At 40.1% G+C, this 18,771-nt stretch overlaps 1 protein-coding gene across 2 annotated transcripts in view; it reads right to left on the reverse strand.

The window, feature by feature from the left end:
• Positions 1 to 14,866, reverse strand: part of ppm1la (protein phosphatase, Mg2+/Mn2+ dependent, 1La) — a 16,971-nt gene extending 2,105 nt beyond the window's left edge. The window contains exons 1-3 of one of the 2 annotated variants that reach the window (XM_061927542.2): positions 14,571 to 14,862; positions 14,092 to 14,425; positions 4,439 to 4,616 (exon numbers count right to left, since the gene is read on the reverse strand). In XM_061927542.2, the coding sequence (XP_061783526.1) occupies positions 4,439 to 4,616; positions 14,092 to 14,319 (406 nt within the window). In that variant the 5' untranslated portion in view covers positions 14,320 to 14,425; positions 14,571 to 14,862. Of the gene's footprint in view, positions 1 to 4,438; positions 4,617 to 14,091 lie in introns of both variants that reach the window. The other variant, XM_061927541.2, reaches the window with a different exon arrangement.
• Positions 14,867 to 18,771: the final 3,905 nt, after the last annotated feature.

Genomic DNA, 18,771 nt, shown 5'->3' on the forward strand with positions numbered 1-18,771 from the left:
CTTGTAATACCAATTTCTGCCTCAAGAGGCAACATTGCAAGAGAGATTCTTGGAACCTTTTGATTTCAGTTGGCAGGGCCAGTTCACACCAAATGGTTTTTGTCAATCTTTTAAGAGTTGAGTCTGGGAGTGAGTACTTTCAGTCAAAACAATAATCAGCACAGTGGCTGCATTTTGTGCTTTTTATAATGCTTCTTTTAGCGTGCTGTCGTTCCTCGCCCCATTGCGGCGTCACCACAATGTGGATTTTTTGTTTAATAAAAAAAAGGTACAATTCTAAACATTCTACAATATATATGCCTAAATTAACATTTTCAAGCACAAATATGGCTAAATAAACTAAATTAGAAACATAAGTCCCATCTTAAAACTCATTTATACACCTAGCCCAGGGGTCGGCATGCGGCTCTTTGATCACTCTGATGCGGCTCAGCTGCATACTTGCCAACCCTCCCGATTTTTCCGGGAGACTTCCGGATTTCAGTGCCTCTCCCGGAAATCTCCCGGGGCAAATATTCTCAGATTTTCACCCGGACAACAATATTGAGGGCGTGCCGTGATGGCACTGCCTTTATTAGCGTCCTCTACAACCTGTCGTCGCGTCCGCTTTTTCGCCATGCTATCTGCGTGCCGGCCCAGTCACATGTTGTATGCGGCCTCTGCTTACACACGTAAGTGACTGCAAGGCATACTTGGTCAACAGCCATACAGCTCACACTGAGGGTGGCCGTATAAACAACTTTAACACTCTTACTAATTTGCGCCACACTGTGAACCCACACCAAACAAGAATGACAAACACATTTCGGGAGAACATCCACACCGTAACACAACATAAACACAACAGAACAAATACCCAGAATCCCATGCATCTCTATCTCTTCCGGGCTACATTATACACCCCTGCTACCACCAAACCCCGCCTACCTCAACCGAGGAGGAGGGGGGGTGGGGGGGTGTATATTGCAGCTTGGCTGTTGACCAAGTATGCCTTGCAGTCACTTATGTGTGTCTGCAGAAGCCGCATACAACATGTAACTCGGCCGGCACGCTGTATGTACAGGTTGTAGAGGGCGCTAAAGGCAGTGCCTTCACGGCACGCCCTTATTATTGTTGTTTGGGTGAAAATCAGCAGACATTCAAGAGAATAGTTGCCCTGAAATTCGGGAGTCTCCCGGAAAAATCGGGAGGGTTGGCAAGTCTGACGCTGTCAAGCGCCATTCATATAAAACTCGCGGGCCCCACTAACATTACATTTTCATATTAAGGTGCGGGCCGCGTGTCTGAGACCCCTGGTTTATACATAGCACAAAGCAAAAAAAAACTTTGCATGCAGTGTTATTTCATTTTAAATTTCAAAAGAGTTTAGTGGCTCCCATTGTTTTCTTTAATTTGTGAAACGGGTCAAAATGGCTCTTTGAGTGGTAAAGGTTGCCGACCCCTGAGCTAGCCTTTAAATAGACCCATTTTAGACGAGTTTGCATAATTTACTATGATGACTTTGATGAGGTGGCGACTTGTCCAGGGTGTACCCCGCCTTCCGCCCGAATGCAGCTGAGATAGGCTCCAGCACCCCCGCCACCCCGAACGGGACAAGCGGTAGAAAATGGATGGATGGATGGACTTTGAATATTTTTTTTAATTAAAAATGACTAGAAACAAATCTTTCATATTCTTCTGGTGTTCTTATAGAATTCAGTCGTTTTTAGAGACTCTTACTACTGCAACAACACATCATCAGGAGGGTAAAACTAACCTGTCTCACCACGGTCTAAACCCAACTCACGTTCCCTATTAACTGCAGCGAGCATGACGTCACGTCTGCTCCAGTTGGACTTTCTCTTCTTAAAAGCCACCACTGTCCTCTTAATATTTGCACATTTTGTAGATGGCTGGTATATCTGGTTACGTCCGCATCACAGACATGCTGACAACGCTCCAAAAAATAGCGTGCCTTTTTTTTTACATCCGGGTTTGGCAGCACTATTTTCCAAAATCCATGTCGTTTTTGTTACATCACTTGTCAATAGTGCTCAAATAATAGGCTTCCATTCATACTGTAACGACCTGCTGGTGGCAATGTTTAATATTTGTGTGGTTTGGATTTATTGTTAGTTTTTTCCATGTTTGCAAACACACCGTTGGTGCCCGAAAGGTGATTGGGGGAGAATGAGGAAGTGTTCTTGTGTGTCTGGGGAAGCGCGGACTCACGGAGACAAAAGTGTGTACACAGGAGGTAAAACCTGTTGGAATTGTGCCATTTGTTATCATAAGGTTGGCAATAAAAGTAAAAAATAGTGTCGGACGTTGTGTAATTTCTTCTGGGAGCTATAATATATTATATTACTTTTAGTTTGTTTTCAAGTAAAAAAAGACAACTAATTTTCAAGGTGTGTCCGAGGAAACCCTGCAGTTACATCCCTATCATTAATGATTCCTACTACGGAACCAATTAACAGCGATAAACGAGGGACTGTACATCGAATAACATCACAACCGCATACCTGCCAACTTTTGAAATCAGAAAAACCTAGTAGCCAGGGTCCAGGGGCCGCAGGCACCGGTAGGTCCAGGACAAAGTCCTGGTGGGGGGGTTCAGGCTTCGCCCCCCGACGCAAAATGATTATTAGCATTCAGACAGGTTAAAATGTTGCTAAAACCATCACTTTTCTATCAGTCACAGTGACTTTTCAAAACAAAAATATTACAGCAAAAATCATATGGGTTGATTGACATGTTTATTCTGTAAGCTAACTTCAATAGTTTGAAATTATTTTGACAGTTAATGCCAGTTATCCTGTCAACCTTTCACAAGACTTCAATTTGTTAATTGAAAGTATAAACAGTATAAACACTTTTTACAGTAAACAAATGGTAAAACAGTACTAAACAATTCCATAAAAAAAAAAAATTGGTGTCATTATTAACTTTCTGTCCAAGCTTGTATAATCTACTGCCTTGTTCAATTGTATAAAATATTCTGTGCCTAAAATTCACATTTCTATCACTATCATACTGTAAACATGGTAAGCTAACTTCATTAAAATTAATAGTCCTGTCAATAGCATGGAATTACAATTCAAATGTAGTTTTTTTGTAAGCCTTTCAAAAGAATTCAAAATATGAAAAATTAATGAAAATTAATTTAAGCCATCAGACACTTGAAAAGTGGCACATCACATCTCTAATGTAATCATTTTAACTTTTCAACAGAAATAGCACTGCAAAAATATTAAGGACATACTTCTGTATTTTGGTAGTTATGCTGTCAACATTTAACAAGATTTCTTCAACTTGGACTTGAAAGCATAAATAGTATAAACACTTTTAACAGTATAACAGTACTAAACAATTCCAATAGATAACATTGGTGTCATTACCTTTTTGTGGCTAAAATCCGAAAAACGTTGAAAGTTTTCCACTTGTATCGCTAGCAACGGCATATTAGACTGTGTTCTTTTGTCCCAACGTGGTCTTTTACATCGCTAATTCCTCCGTGTCCGATCGAAACATCTTGTCTGCACAAGGTGCAATTCGCGTAGTTTTCACCCTTTTTGGAACGGATAATTATTCCCGGATAGGCTTTTGAATATTCTTCACGGAATGACTGCAGTTTTCTTTTCGGTTTAAGACTCGTTTGCGATTTTTCTCCGGCTGATTCCATGATCGTTCACTCGTTTAGAAACAATGGCAACAGGTGCCTCGTGCTTGGCAGCGGTGCTATAAATAGCCTCGCGCATTTAAAAAAAAAATTTTTTTTTAATTAATGAAAAACCGTATTTTTTATCACTGCAACCGTAACCCGGAATAGGTTGATGAAAACCGTACTAATTACGGGAAAACCGGAGTAGTTGGTAGGTATGCAACCGCCTAATTTGCATAATTGGCCTCGCTGCATGTGCATGTCATTTTGATGCATGCTATGAAAGACCCCCAAAACTGGGCAAAAAGCAAAACATGTTTTAAACAAGCTTTTGTTTTTCTTCATTATTTTTCTTATCACAATGAAGACAGAGCTGCCTGTGAGTGCTTTCAGAGGCCCACAGCAGAACGTGTGATGTGTCCTGTGAGACCACAAACATTGCTAGATTTGTCACCAGTCACTTTTTGAAATAGTCACCAAATATACCGACTATTCCGCCAAGTTGGCAACACATATCCCTCCTGATGACTTCTGAAGCCCTGCCAGACCAGAGACCATGTCCCCCCTGCGTCCTTAAGACCATGTCCCCCCTGCGTCCTTAAGACCATGTCCCCCCTGCGTCATTCAGACCATGTGCCCCCTCCGTCCTTAAGACCATGTGCCCCCTCCGTCCTTAAGACCATGTGCCCCCTCCGTCCTTAAGACCATGTGCCCCCTCCGTCCTTACAGACAAGCAACTGAAGTTGTGCTGTCTTGACTTTATTCCATGCACTTGTCCTGGCTCCCTCTACTCACCAGCTTCGTCATGATTGGCTGACAGCTTGTCCAGCATCTCTCGGTCCACATTGAGGATCTGCTGCTCTAAGATGCTGGCGTAGGAGAGCGCGTTCTCCTTCTTCTTCTCTCGCTCAAACGCCTGCAGGTGCTGCCTCAGGGCCTCGGGGAGGTGGGCCTTCACGTAGTCTGCTGCAGCCTGGAAGGGTCCAAGAGACCCCGGAAGAATTGAGTTACTTCTGTCTTTCTAAAATGTCATTTATAGGGTTAGGGTCATTTATAGCAGTGGTCCCCAACCACCGGTCCGGGGACCAGTACCGGTCCGTGACGCATGTGCTACCGGGCCGCAGGAAAACATTAAATAATTTATAAATGACTGCATTTTCTCCAACTTAACTTTTGCTTGTCCCACTAGACCGGGGGTCGGCAACCCGCGGCTCTAGAGCCACGAGGGCGGCTCTTTAGCGCCGCCCTCGTGGCTCTATGGAGCTTTTTCAAAAATGTATGAAAAATGGAAAAAGATGAGGGGAAAAAAATATATTTTTTGTGTTAATATGGTTTCTGTAGGAGGACAAACCTGACACATGTCCCTAATTGTTATAAAGCACACTGTTTATATTAAACATGCTTCACTGATTCGAGTATTTGGCGAGCACCGTTTTGTCCTACTAATTTTGGCGGTCCTTGAACTCACCGTAGTTTGTTTACATGTATAACTTTCTCCGACTTTCTAGGACGTGTTTTATGCCACTTCTTTTTCTGTCTCATTTTGTCCACCAAACGTTTAACGTTGTGCGCTAATGCACAAAGGTGAGTTTTGTTGATGTTATTGACTTGTGTGGAGTGCTAATCGGGCATATTTGGTCACTGCATGACTGCAAGCTAATCGATGCTAACATGCTATTTAGGCTAGCTATATGTACATATTGCATCATTATGCCTCATTTGTAGCTATATTTGAGCTCATTTAGTTTCCTTTAAGTCCTCTTAATTCAATTTATATCTCATGACACGCTATCTGTATGTAATATGGCTTTTAATTTTTTGCGGCTCCAGACAGATTTGTTTTTTGTATTTTTGGTCCAATATGGCTCTTTCAACATTTTGGGTTGCCGACCCCTGCACTAGACACACCAATAAGCTTGTTTATAGATCAATCAATCAATCAATTTCCTTTATTTAACCAGGTAAAGACTCATTGAGATTAAAATCTCTTTTTCAAGAGCGACCTGACAAAGAGGGCGGCACAAACAAAGTTACAATAACAATTACAACAAGGCAATACAACAGAACAACAGCAGTCATACCACAACCGGTCAAAAATAATTTTAAAACGCAGATAAACAATAAAACTCCTGATAGGAAGTTGCCATTTGTTATATTTGTTATAACTTTGTGACATGACACAATGCATATCAATGAACATATAATACAAACCCCGTTTTCATATGAGTTGGGAAATTGTGTTAGATGTAAATAGAAACGGAATACAATGATTTGCAAATCATTTTCAACCCATATTCAGTTGAATATGCTACAAAGACAACATATTTGATGTTCAAACTGATAAACCTTTTTTTTTGTTGCAAATAATCATTAACTTTAGAATGTGATGCCAGCAACACGTGACAAAGAAGTTGGGAAAGGTGGCAATAAATACTGATAAAGTTGAGGAATGCTCATCAAACACTTATTTGGAACATCCCACAGGTGTGCAGGCTAATTGGGAACAGGTGGGTGCCATGATTGGGTATAAAAACAGCTTCCCAAAAAATGCTCAGTCTTTCACAAGAAAGGATGGGGCGAGGTACACCCCTTTGTCCACAACTGCGTGAGCAAATAGTCAAACAGTTTAAGAACAACGTTTCTCAAAGTGCAATTGCAAGAAACTTAGGGATTTCAACATCTACGGTCCATAATATCATCAAAATGTTCAGAGAATCTGTAGAAATCACTCCACGTAAGCGGCATGGCCGGAAACCAACATTGAATGGCCATGACCTTCGATCCCTCAGATGGCACTGTATCAAAAACCGACATCAATCTCTAAAAGATATCACCACATGGGCTCAGGAACACTTCAGAAAACCACTGTCACTAACACAGTTGGTCGCTACATCTGTAAGTGCAAGTTAAAGCTCTACTATGCAAAGCGAAAGCCACAGCTAAGTAATCTCTTCTTTTTTTTATACCTACCACGTATTTCACTGTTTTAAGAAAAAAATATTTAGGAAACCCAGCATCTTATATTCAGGTCAATACAATTAGTTTTGATCATGTACACCAAGTTAAACAATTCAACATGTCCAAAAGGAGTAGGAAGAAGCAAAGCTAATTTGTTATTTGTATTTTACAGCAAACTTAAAGTAAAATGTTAATCACAAGAGGAAGTCTTCTTTTTTTTGTGCTACTTTTGATGAATCATAGTCATTTACAGCTTGTTTTGGTGCAGACTGCAAGGAGGAAAGTTGGTAATTAATCAACGTTACTGTTTATGTATGGCAGCAGCTGCCGTCCGCTTGGATACACATAATAAATCCAGTAGGAAAAACACTTTTTCAGCGACACAAAAAGTGGAGGCATACACAGAAATTGGCACAGAGTTCAACACAGGAAGGAAAGCGCACAGCGAGAGAAAAACAAATGTTGGTTGGGTTAAATATTAGTTTGGGACAGGAATAGACACTTGAGTCAACCCTCGTGTGTCTCCAACCCTGATCATTAAAAACGACATTTTTAATAAAGCTGACGGGAAATGAAAGACTGATGTGGAGGGCAGAGTGTGTCACGTTCCATAACGGACCTACCACATGAAAGATTTCATTTAGCTTTCATCCACAAACATTCCTGAGGAAATTAATTCCTTAAGCTTAAAATTGTTTCTTGGTGCATGCAGCCCATGGTATTTGCTCTACCATAGAACAGAAAACACTTCAAGGTTCCATACGTGGAAATCAAAAAGTTCAGCTCAGTCTGGTTTTTAATGAGACTGAATCCCGTTTTTGTGCAAAACAAACGTTTTACAAGTCTGTCTAACACCCCCAGGCAGGAAGAAAGTGCCTTTAAAGCAGGGGTGTCAAACTCAAATACAGAGTGGGCCAAAATGTAAAACTGAACAAAGCTGCAGGCCAAGGTTGAACAAATTAACCTTTTAATAGGGACCCAAACAAGTTTTGCATTAAATATTGAACAAGCAAGGCTTATATAACTTTATAGTGACATGCAAAATCGAGTTTCAAATAATAGTAATAATAATTAAAAAATATCAATGGCATATCAAATACAATTTAAATAAAAATGTAATGCCTCTTTTCTATTTGCAGCCTTCTGAGGTAAATATCAACATGAACTTTTTCCACGGGCTAATACATTTGAAAATAAAATAACAATGAATAAAACAACCATTTAGGACTTTAAACTGCTCAGTTTGCAACACACTGATCTAATCTGATGTGCCCAAGCCAGATACCTGCCATCTTTTCTTGGATGCTAGTTCATTAATGTCGGGGCTCAGGCTTTGAGCTGAGGCAACCTTCATTATCGAACGAAGGTGTTCATCAGTCATTATATCTCGTCCACCCAGACCACAGTCTTGGGGGTGTGCCTTAAATGCACTGCCTTTAACATAGTCTACGAGCTATCGTCACGTCCGCTTTTCATCCATTCTAACATCGTTCAGACCCAGTCACAAGATATGTGCGGTTTCTGTACGCACACACGAGTGAATGCAACGCATACTTCATCAACAGCGATACAGGTTACACTGAGGGTGCCAGTATAAAAAACTTTAACACTGTTAGAAATATACGCCACACTGTGAACCCACACCAAACAAGAATGACAAACACATTTCGGGAGAACATCCGCACCGTAACACAACATAAACACAACAGAATAAATACCCAGAATCCTTTGCAGCACTAACTCTTCCGGGACGCTACAAAATACACCCCCGCTACCACCAAACCTCCCAACCGCCCCACACACACACACACCTTGTAGTGTCCCGGAAGAGTTAGTGCTGCAAAGGGTTCTGGGTATTTGTTCTGTTGTGTTTATGTTGTGTTACCGTGCGGATGTTCTCCCGAAATGTGTTTGTCATTCTTGTTTGGTGTGGGTTCACAGTGTGGCGTATATTTCTAACAGTGTTAAAGTTTTGTATTCGGCTACCCTCAGTGTAACCTGTATCGCTGTTGATGAAGTATGCGTTGCATTCAATTGTGTGTGCGTGCAGAAGCCGCACATGTTATGTGACTGGGCCAGCACTCGTTGGACTGGCTGAAAAGCAGACGTGACGATTTTCGGGAAGTTTGGAAGACTCCCGGGAGGGTTGGCAAGTATTAGAATTAGCGGTGAATGCGGTGTTACCGCGGCACCGCCGCAATATATAATCGGTGGGCCAGCTTTAGTGTTAATTTGATATCGCCTCAAGGGCCAAATTTGGCCCGCGGGCCAGAGTTTGACACCCATGCTTTAAAATGTTAATTAAAAAAAAAACTCTAAGCAAGCCTTGTGAAACTTCAGCTCAATGAGCACTTCAAGGCTTTACAATAGTTTTCCTTGGCTTCTAGAGTTGATTGTTATGGTTTTTTCAGACCCTGTATCGATAACCATAGAACCAGGAATGGAACGACGTTTAAAGCTGCGTCAATGACAATCATTTTCATGTTTTTATATTTTAAGGTGAATCGACTCGCCTTCCAAGCACATGTGAGAGTGAGACCCAAGCGATCAAGGCATGAATGCCATTTATTGTTTTGAAAAGTATATACCAGGGGTGTCCAAAATGTTTTCCACTGAGGGCCGCACACTGAAAAATGAAAACATGCAGGAGCCATTTGATATTTTTCATTGTCAAAACCAATAGAATATTCACTGTAACCGTTTGGGCTCCCCTCAATGTTGGGTGTACCTCGCCCCATCCTTTCTTGTGAAAGACTGAGCATTTTTGGGAAGCTGTTTTTATACCCAATCATGGCACCCACCTGATCCCAATTTGCCTGCACACCTGTGGGATGTTCCAAATAAGTGTTTGATGAGCATTCCTCAACTTTATCAGTATTTATTGCCACCTTTCCCAACTTCTTTGTCACGTGTTGCTGGCATCAAATTCTAAAGTTAATGATTACCGTATTTTCCGCACTATTAGCCGCACCTACAAACCACAAATTTACTCAAAAGCTGACAGTGCGGCTTATAACCCGGTGCGCTTTATATATGGATTAATATTAAGATTCATTTTCATAAAGTTTAGGTCTCGCAACTACGGTAAACAGCCGCCATCTTTTTTCCCCGTAGAAGAGGAAGTGCTTCTTCTTCTACGGTAAGCAACCGCCAAGGTAAGCACCCGCCCCCATAGAAGAAGAAGCGCGCGGGTATTACGTTTCATTTCCTTTGTGTGTTTACATCTGTAAAGACCACAAAATGGCTCCTACTAAGCGACACACTGTGTTTCTAGCTTGCCATGCTAATGGCCAGAAACTTCCACCCATGGTGATATTCAAAAGGAAGACCTTGCCAAAAGAGAACTTTCCAGCCGGCGTCATCATAAAAGCTAACTCGAAGGGATGGATGGATGAAGAAAAGATGAGCGAGTGGTTAAGGGAAGTTTACGCGAAGAGGCCGGGTGGCTTTTTTCACGCAGCTCCGTCCATGTTGATATACGACTCCATGCACGCCCACATCACAGATGGTGTCAAAAAACAAGTGAAGCACACAAATACAACACTCGCCGTCATTCCGGGTGGATTAACCAAAGAACTCCAACCGCTCGATATTGGTGTCAACAAGGCATTTAAAGCATGACTGCGAACGGCGTGGGAACAATGGATGACCGAAGGCGAACACACATTCACTAAGACAGGGAGACAGCGCCGGACGACATACGCCAATATCTGCCAGTGGATCGTAAATGCCTGGGCGGATATTTCGGTCTCAACTGTGGTCCGAGCTTTCCGGAAGGCAGGATTCACGGAACTGCTGGAAAAACAACAGCGACACTGACTCCGATGACTTCGACGAGACGGAGCCGGCCATTTTGGATCCCGTATTCGCCCAACTTTTTAATTCGGACACCGTAGGAGAAGAATTCGAGGGATTTATGAATGAAGAATAACTTCAGAAAGTGAGTGTTATGTTTATTTTGTGTGTTGTGACATTAACGTTCGAGCAACATTATGTTGCTATTGCTCTGCACTATTTTGAATTTTACTATGTTTGTGATTGCACATTTGCACATTACCGTACATTTTGGGAGTGAACAGAGTTGTTAGAACGCTGGTTTTTAATATATTATTAAAGTTTAACTGACCTATCTGACTGTTTTTTGACATTCCCTTTAGCGCAGTTAGATGCGGCTTATAACACGGGGCGGCTTATAGGTGGACAAAGTTTTGAAATATGCCGTTCATTGAAGGCGCGGCTTATAACACGGGGCGGCTTATGGTGCGGGAAATACGGTATTTGCAAAAAGTTTATCAGTTTGAACATCAAATATCTTGTCTTTGTAGTGCATTCAACTGAATATGGGTTGAAAATGATTTGCAAATCATTGTATTCCGTTTATATTTACATCTAACACAATTTCCCAACTCATATGGAAACGCGGTTTGTGTAAGGCGACATGCTAATAGCAGCTGACATTGTACAGTAAGGGATGTTTTATGTTTGTTGGCTTTCATGAAGTCTGCAGTGAGTAATCAGTGATAATGTTTAAAAAAAAAGTGAACGTCGTGATGCGTTTTTTAAATGAATACATTGTGTATGCTTAAAATGATCAAAATAGTTTAATATTACATGTTATTAATAATGAAATTACATAACATAAATACTTACACCATGTATATAAAACCTTAATGGAGGTGTTTGGATGTTTTTAAGGGCTTTGTAGGAGAATAGGCCTTTTGATCGCATGTATTTACTATTTAGAATGCATTAAAAAAAATACATCCGTCATGTCTTTCATAATTATTGTGAATGATAGGCAAAATGACCCCAACAAAGTGCAGTTCCCCCTTAAAGGTCCTGGGGACACAAAAGGATCTCAGTCATTAAAGACTTAAAAATATATATAATATATATAATATTCTTCCAGACCCCAGCCTCATCATATATGTATTTGTTTTCTACTTTCAATGCTTAAATATCTGTAGATTAACTTCAGATCTACCTGTTGACATTAAGTTTTTCTTTTAATGTATTTTGCCCTTTTTGTCAAAACCTTCTTTTTTAATACAAAAACACAAATTATGCAATATTTTCCCCAAATAAATATGTTCAAACCAAAATATGATGTGACGTAACGTGAGTGTTAAATGTGTAAATAATTCATAACAACATTGCTATTGGTTCATTATTTTTTTGAGCAATGGCAGTTAAAAAAATTATAATAAACTAAAGGTCTCTGGGATCCAAAAGGCCCCCAATCATAAGTGTTAAATCATTACATATTCTTTTTACTTTCACCACCTAAATCAGTAGATAAACTTCAGATCCATACATCGATTATAAATGCATTTTTTCAGCAATAACATTTTTAAAGTTAAAAAAAAATGTCATTAGTGTCAATATTGCAACATGTTCTCATTGCATTGCATTTGTTTGCTCTGTTCCACTTTTTAATGTTTTTTGTTGTCAATTTATTTTCAAAACGTGTCACAGGCCAATAAAACATGGCCCCAGGGCCGCACTTTGAACCCGGCTGGTCTGCATTTCACAGATAACTCATGTTGACACTTGACCATTACAGCACGTGTGATGTCAGCTGCCAATTTCTTCAAGCGTCATCAAAATGGTGAGTAGTTGACAGCAGTGGTGAACTTCTTTTTACACGTGTATCCGAAAAAGTCTTACTTTAAAATCTTGCCTGTGCAGTTAAAGCAGGGGTGTAAAATGTACGGCCCAAGGGCCGCAAACTGGTTTTATCCGGCCCGCGGGATGAGTTTGCTAAGTATAAAAATAAGCCAAAACGTTTAAATGAAACAAACTGCTGTTCTAAATGTGTCCACTAGATGTCACAACAGCAATTCTTTGTAGATGATGCTATATACAGTATGTAAAAAAAAAAAAAAAACACATGTTAGTGCACCAGTCAAGGAAAATGAGCAAACTACATAAATAACATCCTGTAATTTGATTTTGATTTTTGATTTTTTTTATCGTGATGGATTGATAATTAACAACAATGAGTTGACTGATGAACATTATCACATAATGCAGGGGTGTCCAAACTTTTTGACTGGGGGGGCTGCATTGGGCTTAAAAAATTTGTCCGGGGGCCGAAAGCCTGCATGCAAACTAATACACACACACACACATATATGTATATATATTGTGTATATATATATATATATATATATATATATATATATATATATATACAGTATATATATATATATATATATATATACATACAGTATATATATGTATATATATATATGTGTGTGTATATATATATATGTGTATATATATATATATATATATATATACAGTATTTATATATATATGTGTATATATATATATGTATATATATATATATATATATATATATACAGTATGTATATATATATATATATATATATATATATACAGTAGATATATATATATATATGTGTGTATATATATATATGTATGTATATATATACATATATATGTATGTATATATATGTATATATATATATATATGAGTACCTATTACTATAATAATATGGATACATCATTAATAATTATTATAATTGTATATAAAGAGTAAGTGAAAGTTACTTCCATGACGACCTCCTTAAGGTTTTCTAATCAATCAGAAATATCAAGCAGCTAAAATGCACCAAACATGGATAAGTGTGGAGAGAGTGTTTTGCATTTTACCCATCATCCCTTGTAATGGATTTAAATGGGTGTAACTTCGATTTTTGTGTGTGTGTGTTGACTGGACATTTTTCATAATATTCACAAAGTTCAATGAGCAGGTTGGTGGATTTTTTTTTTCCTGCACCATGACTAGGGAAGGTTGTTTGTATTGGGTCAAATCAATAAATGATGTGCTCATTGTCCCTGCAAGTACAATTAATGCTTGCGTATATTTCGTTGGCCAACAGATGGCGAGGAAAAAGCAGCTATTAGAGCACTGGCTATCTGTATACACCTCTCCCGACCATATTGCTTATTGAACTTGTGCCGTCTCACGGGCCAAATTGAAAAGACCGGCGCGCCGCATTTGGCCCGCCAGCCGTAGTTTGGACACTACTGACAATGTATTCAGAAAGTATAAATAACGACAAATAAAGATAGAATACTATTAACTGCAACATGTAAGTGTAAAAAAAACAAAAAACATTATGATTTCTACATTTTTCAAAATGTGCTTGTTCTCTTTTTAAACAAAGAAAACAATCTGAAGTTGTCTTTATTTTTAAGTTATCGCGCCGTGATTTTAACTGTCCTTTTGGAGAATATTTGGGGCATCTGGGGGGACACTTTAGTGACAGATGGCCATGGAAATGGACTGACCCTTAAAGAAAGAGGGTGTGAAGAAAGACTAGAGGGGGTGCACTCAGACACAATGCAGTGTTCAACAAAGGAGGAGGTATAAAATAATACGTCAGTGTATTTTGCGTCCATGGACGCCGACCATCACGTGCTCCGTCTAGACGCGTTCAGGTGCAACATAATCGTCTTACCTCTCCGCCGTGGCCGTCGAATATGGCGAATATGGAGGGGTGGCTCTTGTTGGTGATGTCGGTGAGCACCTGGTAGCGGTCCTCCATGTGGTCTCGCCTCCCTTGGATGGAGTACACGGCCACGTTGTCGTTCTTGAACTCCCACGTCTTGGAGAACTCGGCGTCCAGCACGCTGAGGCCTCCCAGGCGCTCGTTCTGCATCATCTCCGCCACTTTGCCCTTCACCATCTTCACCGCATCCCGGCTCGACTTGACGATGGTCTTCACCTCGTCCGTGTGGAAGAAGTAACTCCACAGGGCCAGGCTGATGCACAGCAGGAACAAGGTCTCCGGCCTGAGGAGAAAATAACGCATGATCCGACCCAGAAGAGACAAGAGAGTCATCGTGTCTCCTATCATCACACGCCGCCAAGCTGCGCTCCTCGCACGGTTCACTCCATGCACGGATGTACGACGCGCTGACGGAACTTTGAACGCACCACTGCCGAGGCCTGCTGGAGCTTCTCTGGCCGCATTGGCGCACTGCGTCCACGTCCACGGGCCGTCACGCGCTAAATGATATTACACAGGAGGGCCGCGAAATGACTCCGGACCTGAGACGATGTTTCTCCGTCCATTGCAGGACGAGGCCGGATGTTGGTGGGCTGACCCGCCCCGGAGTGCGACACGGGGGGGGGGGGGGGTGTGACAAAAGCCCACGACTTAAATCTTACTCCTCCCACTCACTTTGCACCAATTTGGAATTTTAACACGCAGTCTCTATTTGTAAGTCGTGCCAAACCAGAGCCGCAAAGCAAAATAACACGGAAGTACTATAAACGAGTGCAGGTGTATGAGGAGCTGCTTTTATTTTGAAAGGTCAGGGTGGATGTGTTTTTGTTGCTAAACGTCTATAATGTTGCCTTCACACATCAGTTTAAAGCAGTGGTTCTTAACCTTGTTGGAGGTACCGAACCCCACCAGTTTCATATGCGCATTCACCGAACCCTTCTTTAGTGAAAAATAAAATGTTGTCTTTTTTCAAATTCAAGACAAAGTTATATGTTTTTGGTAACACCTGAGTATGGGGAACATATTCTAAGTAACAAAGACTTAATTTAGAGTTATTTGGTTAGGGCCAGGGTTAGAGGGTTAGGGTTATAATAAGGCCATGCCGAATAAGGCATTAATAAATACTTCATAATGACTAGTTAAGAGCCAATATGTTACTAATTTGCATGTTAATAAGCAACTAAATAATGGTGAATATGTTCCCCATACTAAAGTGTTACCATGTTTTCTTTACTGGTGCATAAAATGAACCGTGCATGAACATCACCTTGTTCAAACAACAAAACCAACACAGTGCATAAACTCACAACAAATTACACACCTGCAAACCAGTCAGCTGTTGCCGTATCCGTAATATGCCGATAGGGAGAATTTTTTATTTACACGATGAGTCGGGTGTGTTTTGACCTCCGCCGAACCCCTGAGGCCGACTCACCGAAACCCTAGGGTTCGATCGAACCCAGGTTAAGAACCACTGGCTTAAAGGTACGCCACAAAACCAGATGATTACATACAGTACAAGTGTGCAGACTGTTGATAAATGTTAAAGGGGAACTGCACTTTTTTTTGTAAATGTGTATCGTTCACATTCATTATGAAAGACATGACGGTGGATGTATTTTTTTTTTGTTAATGCATTCTAACTTGTAAATACAGCAGAGCCAATGAAAGGTCCTTTATTCCGCCCATAAAACCAAATAAAAAATAATCCAAAAAGCGCCAACAATACTCCATTTACATTTCATGACTTGAATATTAACCAAGTATTAGTGATATTGTTATTATAAGTGCTAACGCAGGTGAGCTATTTATAGCGGCGACTCATCAGCGAGTGGTCTGCTGCTTCCTCATTTCCTTTGCTTGTGAAAGTTTATTGTAGATGATCAATCATGCCTCTCTCCTGGATGGGAGAAGAATAAAGACAAATTCAAACAAGTTGGTACACTTTGACAGCCACTTTAGACCCGGAAATGGTGAGAATGGAGAATGACACAAAAAGACGCTTGATTCCCCCCCTTTTTTTCGTGAGGATTATGAGTCTGTTTTAATATAAGACAGGAATATAAGAAGATTCTATAAGGCGACATGTTATTGACGGCAGACATTGTACAGTAAGTGATGTTTTATGTTTGTTGGCTTTCATGATGTCTGCAGTGAGTAATCAGTGATAATGTTAAAAAAAAAAGTGAACTTTCATTCATTCATTCATTTTTTATTTATCTCCTTCATTGATGTGCATTTTTGATCAATAGGCAATTAAACTCTAACAACAAGACACATATTTACATACCTATGCTTGAGAAGGAACAGGATGAAGAAAATCTTATATTTTCCTGCCCCCCCCCCTTCAACATAATAAGTAGTTAATGGATAGCCCAGATTCACAAGCATACAAACCAAACAAATACATCCACATATAATGAAAACAAACAAAACACACACAAAAAAAACAAGTGCAAAAACTTCATGAAGTACAAACCGAACAAAAAATAATATACACCTCACGGGATGATACAAAACAAATACAAAACCAGACAGAAAATAAGTAAAATAATAAATATAAAGCAAAATGTAAACCCTTACGGCTGTCCATATGATCTTATTGTTCTGTCTTTATATATTTTTTTCAATTGGAATATATTTCCACCACCACTGATATACACATTTGTTTTAAAGTTGTCCTTGAATACTGATGTTTGAAATTACCTTTTCTTCTATGCTCTTCGTTCTCAGAAGTGATGACAAACATTTTTTGTAAATTTGCTGGTAATGTTTTACTTTTAGCCTTAAACATAACACATAATGTCTGTAACCTTACTAGCTCCTGTAGTTTCGTGATGCATATATTAACTTCATGCACAGCGTATGCCACGACTTAAATCTTACTCCTCCCACTCACTTTGCACCAATTTGGAATATTAACGCGCGGTCTCTATTTGTAAGTCGTGTCAAACCAGAGCTGCAAAACAAAATAATACGGAAGTACTCTAAACGAGTGCAGGTGTATGAGGAGCTGCTTTTATTGTGAAAGGTCAGGGTGGATGTTATATGTGTGTTGTTAGTTTTTTTTGCCTAAAACGTCTGTAATGTTGCTGTAACACATCACCTTAAATGTCAGGGTGGATGTCATATTATATGTGTGGTTTTTTTTTGCCTAAAACGTCTATAATATTGCTGTAACACATCACTTTAAAGCAGGCCCGGCCCTAACCAATCTGGCGCCCTAGGCAAGATTTTAGGTGGCGCCCCCCCACATCGGCAGTGAAGTGTACATACTCACAAGAAACTGAATAGCTTTGTCTTTGACCTTTTTTTTTTTACTTACAACTATACCTAATATATAAAGGGGTGGAAAAGTGACTATTACCTGCAGGGCAAACATTAGCTAACCAGAAGACAATAACAATGTAAACAAAAAACACCTGCTTAAAAGATCTAATACAAATGTCCCTGAGGAATGTAAGGTGGGAGTACTGTAATTACCTAACGTTACATTATTATTTTCCATAACAATTTAGCCCCCTCCACAATATTAACCCGACGTTAAAACAGAACTAGCTATTTATTGATTAGCAATTGCCGAATCAGATAGGCTCCAGCGCCCCCCGCGACCCCAAAGGGAATAAGCGGTAGAAAATGGATGGATGGATGTAACATTAGCTTAATGCTAAAAAGCCAGCTACTATCACATTCTGTAACAGACAAATAATTTCATGTAGGCTAACGTTACCTACCTGCTACCTCTGTCTTTTCTCGTTTCTCCTCCTCTTCTTTTCTCTTTTTTCTTCCCTGGGCACCTGACAGTTTTGACATCTTGTGTTGATTTTTTGATGTGGTGACGTCCAAAAAGAGTCATGATACGGGAAGGGAGGGGGCGTACCGTGCGGAGGGGGGAGGGGGGGGGCGTAATGTTGTAACAAATAATATTTCTATAAATAGGCTTTACTTTGCATTTTAATTAACGTGGGATTATTTTTTGTATTTAGAAATAATAGTACCAACTTTATTTTTTATTTTTTCTCTCCAACATTTATGGCACTGGCGTGGCGCCCCCTGATGGACGGCGCCCTTAGCATTTGCCTATACGGCCTATGCCACGGGCCGGCCCTGCTTTAAAGGTACGCCACAAAACCAGATGATTACGTGCGGACTGTATGGAGTCGCTTTCCACTTCCGGTATAATCTTGCCAACTCTCCCAAGGATTTCCCCAACACCCTCCTTTAGGACGCAAACTTTGCTTCGAGATATGATATAAAAAACAATTGACCTGGGTGAGAGGTTGTTGTTGTTGTAGATTTGCACTAATTCGAACACAAACACGAGTGTTCACAAGGACGTGACAGCAGATCTCGCGAGAGTGCGGCGTTGACGCGAAAGCCTCTATTACGTCTCACCTTGAATATGTACAAATAAGTACAAATGTCATTTTCTTACACGTGTTGTCAAATCACTTATACTGCGTTAACTTCACATATATGGCACGTCCTCAGGACAAATGGCGTATTAAGATCGGAAAAGACTGTCACGTGATACTCACACCGGAAGTAACTATTCTTGGCGCCTTTGTTGATAATTAGCAAAACTACTATCATGGATGGAATTTTGGTTGCGTCTAGTTAATGTTGCTT

This window comes from Nerophis lumbriciformis, linkage group LG35, assembly GCF_033978685.3.
Source record: "Nerophis lumbriciformis linkage group LG35, RoL_Nlum_v2.1, whole genome shotgun sequence".
NCBI lineage: Eukaryota > Metazoa > Chordata > Actinopteri > Syngnathiformes > Syngnathidae > Nerophis > Nerophis lumbriciformis.